The following is an 8,291-nucleotide window of genomic DNA, read 5'->3' as shown; positions in this document are numbered from 1 at the left end:
GACGAACACACACACACACACACACACACACACACACACGCGCGCGCGCGCGCGCGCGCGCGCACACGTACATACACACACAACAACAAATAATAGTATATATATATATATATATATATATATATATATATATATATAAAATAATTATTTTAGAAATTAATGGGGGATACCTCTCAAGTGACTGGATCCGCACGATGTGGCGCGGCGATGAGGGGGAGATTTACCGCCGACGCGCGGTGGGGCGCATGGGAGGAGTGTGCAAATGGCGACACGATCTAGGACCCACCAATCGCTGGGCGCGACGGAAAGCCGAATAGAGGTCAGATCACGCCCACCGTGCGTGACGCGTTGTCCTGCGCGCGAGAGCGTGATCCGCGCTTATTCTCAGCATACAGTCGACCAGTCACCACTCAGACAGCGTATCTACTGCTGTCAGTTACGCGATCTCTTTTCCTTCTCCCATTAGAGCGCGCTGCTCTCTTCTTCTCATCTCATTTCTTTCTTTCTTTCTTTCTTTTTATCTGTTGATTGCGCTTTCACTGATTTTATTCGACTAGCGCGAAGTTCGAAAAAAAAAAACGCGGTAGTGTTTATGCGCGCGGAATCGACGAGGAAAGGAGCGTTATTCGATTTACGATTTTGGAGGGTGGAGTCGATGGCGCTCCATCCACAACGCGATGTGTCGCTAATTATGAAATTCCCTTCGTTTCTCCATCTCGTTATTGATTGATATGAGAAGGGAAATAAATAGAAATCGGTTAATCGATCTCGTGTTAGTAGAGACAGGGCTGTGGTGAGAAAAAAGCATCAAATTTAAAAAAAAAAATTTTTTTCAAACGTTTTTAAGCGGGAAAAGTGTTTAAATGTCAGTGATATATTGAGCGATAGTGTACGAGCTTTTGTGAGAAGTCTACTGCTGAAAGTTGAGGCACAGTGTTTGATAGTGATTGTAAAGGAGTTATATTCTGAAGCAAAATCAAATGGCTCTTCGTTTGTTGCCATTTTGAAAGGGTGTTCTTTAATTAATTGACATACATGTGAAGAATAATCAGAGTTGTATTTATCTATGTTAACTTTGTTTTATCGTGGAACTACGGTAGGAATTAATTTATCATTAGACTTATGAAAGCGAATCATTACGACGCCATTACATCCATTTCCTCTAAGGAGGGAGTTAAATCTATTCATTATTATCGTTGAAAAATGTGCGCAGCCGGTACATATCATACGTAAAATAATCTCCTCGTAACGACAGAAATCTGTGTTCAAATTGCAATAATAAAATTGAAATAAGAAAGAGGATCAGAATTGGGTTGAGTTGGAAATACGATCAAAGACAGAATTACGAGACTGGTACGCATTGATGATAGTTTAGAATACATTGCGAGCGGCAGATCCGCTTGGCTCCAATTTTCTCTCTAATACAACCAATCTTTCGTAATTCGCGATTCGATTTATCGAGGGAAGACTCTCATCGAAGCCATGGGCTTATTATAGCGAAGCGGATTGTCATTTCAGTACATCGTTCGTCTAGCTTCTCCTTTGCCAGGATTTTAGTAAAGAAATTATAAAGTGTTTAATCAGAAAAGGTGGTCACGCAATAAACAACAGTGACAAATTGCTCGAGTGGTGGCGAAGGTGGTGGTGGCGGTGGAGACCGCAGCGGTGGCAGTGGCGACGGACAAGAGACGATCACGTATGCAACCGCGACTAATACGGTAGAGGAGGTGGAGGTAGAAGTCGACGAGGTAAAGATGGAAGCTGAGGATCATCTGGCAAGAGAGTACGTGCAGGAGTTCGTCCTCGATCATTTGGATCCTGCTGATGTTAAACGAGAGGTGAGCGTATAAGAATGTACTGACAACATGTAACTCTAACATAGTTATGTTTACTATGTATTTCTAACAATAAAAACCGACTCGTTTTAAAAAGAAGTATATCCGATCCTATTATATATTTCTTTACGAATAAATATTCGCATATAGATTTAATGCTATATGTATATTGGATAAATCATTCAGTCTTTTACGTCTCTATTAAAATTAATAACAGAAACAAATAGGAAGAAGTTTTGGAGATCAATTATAAAAAAAAATGTTTTCTTGAAAATTCACTTCTACTTCTTTTGAAATCTTCAAAAAGTCATGATAATTGGAAAATAAAACGTGTATGAGACAAGAAAAAAATATATGAGAAAATAATTGCAATATAAACTTTTTAGACAAGGCAAAATTGATATGAGTTGCAAAATTTTTTTTTAAACATGTTAGAATTTTTTAATTTTAGGATTTAAAATAGCGGATGCAATGTGTCAGATATGAAGATGAAAGTTTTTTCAAAATTACAGATATATTTTAAAAAAGACTTATGAATTTTGACATATTCATAATGTATACATATTACGAGTTCTGATGTTCTATTCTCATATCGGTTATAATTGAAACCACACATTACACAAATAAATAGCTACTATATATAACAATAATGTTATCAGTAATGTTACATCAAGTGTGTCTACGAGATGTCACTAAACCAAAAAATACATCAATATGTCAGATTTTAGATATTATTAAAGATACAAGATAATTTTTATTTGCAATAAATAAGATATAACAATTGTTAGTGCAAGATATTTTTGCCACATTTAGATACAGAATATTATATTAATATTATATTAATATTATAATAATTCATATCATAACATATCATGCTATATATAACTACAATTTGATTTATATCCGTCGAAATACAGTACTTTTTTAACAGTGGAAAATATCCAGATAAAAAAATGTAAAATACAATAAAAATTAATATTACAAATTATACAAACATCTATAGTTTTATTCTTACACTTTCTCCGTACTCTTTTATTTAAATCAAAATTAAATTTTAACAAAATACCGAGAAATGAAATAAATAAATTTTGGAAATTAAATACGAAATATAAAATCTTATTTTCTATTAAAGCTTGGACAAGTTGTTTTAATAAATTCGCTATTTGACTTTTAATTATAATGATACCTTGCATTGAGAATTGAAAACATTTTGGATGGACGATAATCTTTTTAGAATCTTTTCATTCTCCCTCAGAAAATATTTTCAAATAATCACAAGTGAAAGATGATTTCGCTAGAATCTCCATATAATTATCTCGTTACTGGATTATATCGTCCTAAAAAAGAAAACAAGATAAAATGTAATATACGTTATGTGTAAATATAATTATTATATTATCATCACGAGTGTAGTATGCAATATAGTAATGTGTAGTACAAACATGGTTTACGTATATGAGCGAAACGTGTGTTCTGTTATTTATTATGTGTAAATCAAATAAATAGCGATTTTGCAAGTTGACATTGATACATGATTGCTCTCCTGAAAAAGCGCTTACACTCGACATAGTATAATAACGTGTCTAATTTTTTTTAAAAACATAACGTTTATCTGATATCGTTAATATCCATTCCATTATTTAACGGAAATAGAGAATAATTACAAGCTATAATAATTAAGTAATCAATACACGATCAATCAAAATAGAAATCCGCATTTACATATTAACTTTTTTACATATAATAATGCAATGATTTTTACTAGAAAATTGAATAATATAGTTTAATCAAAATCACTTTTAATTAAAATGTTTTAATAATATACTAAATTGAATATTTGAAATTACATCCATTATAGTATTAGATAATAAATAAAGAACACTTTCAAAACACTAAATTGCACAATTTTCAGATCACTGAAATTCGGTAAAAAATAAAAAATCGCAAAAAAAATAAATTATAAAAGCATTTTAAAAAGCTGAAATCTTATATTTTAACCTGCCTTTGGCCGATTATATCAAAATATTATTTTTACAAATTTATAACAAAGACCACATTGCTATATTTCTGAAAATTACATACATTAAACAGTCTGTAGCCTGAAAAAAAATTCTTTTAACTTAATACTTTTATAAAAAAGTAGAATTTTGATCAAATTAAGCAACATTGAAGTTAAACCTGTATAACTTACAACGAACGTTAAAATTGACGAAAAATTATCGCAAAAAAATTTTTATCTCTTCAATTCTGTAGAATGAAATTTAACTCTTCCCATGCAAACATTCTTATTTAGTGTAGACGGAGATTATTAACGAGCAGCGTGTTTTTTTTAATGAATTAAATTTTTAATGAATTAATGATTCAAAAAATATTTAAAAAATTCATTTGTAATTTTTGTAACTATTCTAAATGAAAGATTTAGATAGATAATTTTACTCTCATTTGCGTGGTAAAAATTAAAAACGATTAGATAAAAAAAATCGGTAGGAAAATCAGTAAGAAAATTATTTAAAAAGTATTTTGTAATGTTTAATAAGGATGCATCGCAAAATTATTAATCGCATCGGATATCGGATATCCGGACAGAATGTAACATCGGATATCCAGTATCCGATCGGATGTCCGAAAAGACAATTTCTTCGAATCGCATATCCGACATTTTCCGAGAAAGTGTTTTCTAAAAAAAAAGCCTATAGGGAAAAAGATTGTAATTTTGCAATGTATAATAACAATGTATTATAACATCATGAATATGCGTACTTATTTCTAGAACATTTGTATAAGAAAAAATCAACAATTTAATGATATCAAATTTCATTCGGATGTATTCTCGGATACTGTAATGATATCCGATGCATCTACAGTGTTTAATCTTTGTATTCTTTTTATAAAAGTTTATTAAATTTTTTAAGAAAAAGTTTGTCCTGTAAATTGTTGAATATACATAATTTTAAGGAACATATATCTAATAATATTATTTTCGTTGAAATACAGAATTGCATAAAGATAAAAACTTTGTGAAAAAAACGCTATTTTTGAGAAACAAAAACATGTTAAAATTAAAGTTTCAAGCTTTTAAATGCTTTATTTTTTATCTACTATGATTTTTTATCGAGATTTTTAATCGTTTGAAAATTATATATTTGAAAATTTTGAGCAACTTAAGAGTGTTCCTTATTTTTTTGTTGAGCAATGTATAAAATTGTGATTTATTTGAAATAATTGTAAATACATATTTTATTAAGCGACAAAAATGTAAAATGCTATCGTAATGTTTAGATTTTTGAATTATTTTATTATTTTCGTATTATAATATTGAATAAAACAAAGTTTTAAATATTGATCGCTTTTTATTTGACTATTATTTATTTGGGTATTATTCCTGTTACAGAACAGGAAAAAAAGAAAATAATTCAGAAATATTCTTATTATAAATGAAATGTTCAGACGCTCTATCTGTAATATCTAAGTGATATTGAAAACAATAAAACTGATTTTCACTTGTTTTGGCAAAATAAAATATAGATAGCCAATGATATTTCCTTTCACAAAAGGGATATAGCCGTTCTTCGTAACGGCTGACAGATTTCTATTCGATATGATATCTTAAGATTATCTCTTCATTTACATCAATTATGATATCCCGATAAGATCTAGATCAATGGAATTCGTAATAAGTATCTATAATCTTTATGTTTTAGCCGAGATTTATTACATAACAAAAATGTCTTAATTCCTCTATGTGTCCGATACAAAGACACGAAAATATGAATTGCAACGCAAAGTCTGAATTGTAATATTTTTATTTAAGTAGATAATATTTAAGTAGATAATTTGAAAATCGTTCAAAAAAATATTTTTGATTACAAATGGTTCTAGAGAATTGTAGTTAATATTGGCAGATTATATTGGCAGTCGCGATTATAGAAAACTAAAGACTTATGCAAACAAGGAAATTTGCGAAAGAAGCAATATGATAGACAATCTTTTGCGCTTAACCTTTTGTGTCAATATAATAGAACTCTCAGAATTCTATTTTTTTCCACTTAATTTTTAATTATTTTGATGAATTTCATGACATTAAATACCGGACTTTTTGTTTCCGTAGAAACTTAGAATATGAAAAAGTGTTTAAAAAAGTAAGCAACCATAAATTCTTATTTGCGTAATTATTATAATTAAAGTAATACAAATTTATACTTAAAAAATACATTTTTTAATAAACTATTATTATCAAAATGGCAATTTAGGTATTGTACTTATTTAGAACATCCTATAGAATATCTTTTAAAATTTTTTCGGTACAGATTTTTTTGGTACGTTGTCTTTTTGTATAAATTGATAACTTTTGAAAAATATGGAAAGATCGACTGTAAATAAATAATTTGAATATCTTTTATAATGATGTTCTAGATTATTTGGATTACTGCATACACTAATTGTGAGATCAAAATTTCCAAATTTTAAAATCCAAAATGACAGAATTGTATGGATGGATTGCAACGGAAAATGAAAAAATAGTCTTATTATTTTAAAACTTAATTTTTTAGTATTTTTTTCAGTCGCTGCATTTGAGGTTATTGCTAAAATTTATCCTTATTAAATAATTTATTTTTATATATAATGAAATACTAAACATTTTAATAAAAGTTATTTGAATTATTCGCTCGCTATATTGAATCAGCCTAAATTTTTAAATGACTTTTGATTTATAATCAGTAATCTAAAAAATTCTCTGATTCAGAGTTTTAAAAAATAATCGGTCTCATATAAAAATTCATGACACAAAGAGTTAAAAAGAAGTAAGTTCTTTAGCTACCACATTATTTACAGATCTTTTAACACAAAAGAAATTAATATATTTTTTATTATTTATTATAACCTTTAAGTACTGAAATAAAATACTGTGATTTTTATTGAGGTTGATTCCTGAGATTTTGATTTAAAAAACTGGAACACAAATGTTTTATGAATCTATGTTTTATTAATTAAAGTTATATAAATCAGTCTTTATGAAAGTACTGAAAATGAAACAGATATAACGGTTTGTTTTTTTTTTTTTTTTCTATATGATCTTATGGACCAACCTCAGCACTTGAGAGAATACTAATAGATAAAATAAGATAGATAAAATAAGATAGATAAAAACTTAAATTTTTCGCTTATTAATCGAACTATTGTGTCCTCGATCATGATCATTGTTGATATCGGTAAAAATTAACATTTTGCAGGTACGAATGGGTTCACCGACAGTAATGGTAAATGGTAGCGTTGTACAGCTTTCGGGACAAGTGCAATCGCAAGGACTGACTCTGGCACCATTAACGCCGCCCGCGCACGAGTTAGAACAACCGCATCCACTGTATGGTCAGCCCCATATTCAAGTGCAACATGGCGTCTTGGTAAAGGCACCGCCTGGTGCCGCGGCGCATCTCACCACGCTGTCACATCCGGGCACGCCGCCGGACACGCCGCCTGTATCGACATCTCCACCGCCATTGCAACTTCACCGTAGCGATCGAGATTCCCGCGATGCTCGTGATCTTCGCGACCGTGGTGGTATATTGCTGCAGCTGCAGCAACCTGCAGCATTGGTACAGGAAGAGATGCAAGTGGGTACGGGTGGTATGGGTTGGCTGACGCAGTCATTGAGACAAGAACCGCTGGATCTGAGACCCCACTGTCCTCAAGAGCAAACTCCAGAGACTCATCATGAGTCTTGGTCAACAACACCGGCCCATCATCATTTCCAGGAGTTGCAATCACATCTTCCGCGACATACTAGGCACGCTAGTAAGTACAATAACAGTCAATAATTCATTTTTGGAAAAGGAAAAAATTTATTTATCCGCCAAATATTATTTGCAAATCGTATGCGAAAAGTTCGTAATCAACTGTTGAATATCTGCGAAAATTGAATATGTTGTTATAAACATCAATGTTTATTTTGAGTGTTTGTCGCTTTTTTATCTTATCGCTTCTAAAAAAAATATTTAACAAACTGTTTGCAAATAGCAATCAAACAAAAAATAACAACTTGTCGCAAACTGTTTATTAACAATTTATAAGCTTTGGCGAACAAACATTCATATAAAAAATAAAGCAATTCGCGGTATAAATATTTGTCGACTTCGGTGAAAATATATGTCCTTTATTAAGATTAATTCAATATAGCAGTAATTTGATAATTTCAAAGTAAATAGTCAACCTTTGGAAACATAATTTATTTATTTTAGGGATGGAAAGAAAGATATATAATTACATATATCCCTAAAAATACTTTCCTTCTGAATTGTTTGTCGTGGATAAAATATTTGCAATATATTCTTGATAACTATCTATTTCATTTTATTTTTTTATTATAATAGGAAAATTGTTTCCTAAATTTGTTCAATAAAAATAGTCAATCTTATGATTCTGTCAGACATATATATATATATATATATATATATATAA

General features: G+C 30.2%; 1 protein-coding gene across 1 annotated transcript in view; it reads left to right on the top strand.

The window, feature by feature from the left end:
• The first annotated feature begins 1,745 nt into the window (after nt 1–1,745).
• The window catches only part of LOC105624158 (transcription factor MafB), a 10,170-nt gene continuing 3,624 nt past the window's right edge, over nt 1,746–8,291 (top strand). The window contains exons 1-2 of the mRNA XM_012205520.1: nt 1,746–1,838; nt 7,067–7,628. Coding sequence (XP_012060910.1) covers nt 1,755–1,838; nt 7,067–7,628 — 646 coding nt within the window. The 5' untranslated portion in view covers nt 1,746–1,754. The remainder of the gene's footprint in view (nt 1,839–7,066; nt 7,629–8,291) is intronic.

This window comes from Atta cephalotes (assembly GCF_000143395.1).
Source record: "Atta cephalotes unplaced genomic scaffold scaffold00003, whole genome shotgun sequence".
Classification (NCBI taxonomy): domain Eukaryota; kingdom Metazoa; phylum Arthropoda; class Insecta; order Hymenoptera; family Formicidae; genus Atta; species Atta cephalotes.
The sequence above is the reverse complement of the archived record's forward strand: the minus strand, read 5'-3'. Positions and strand labels throughout refer to the sequence as shown.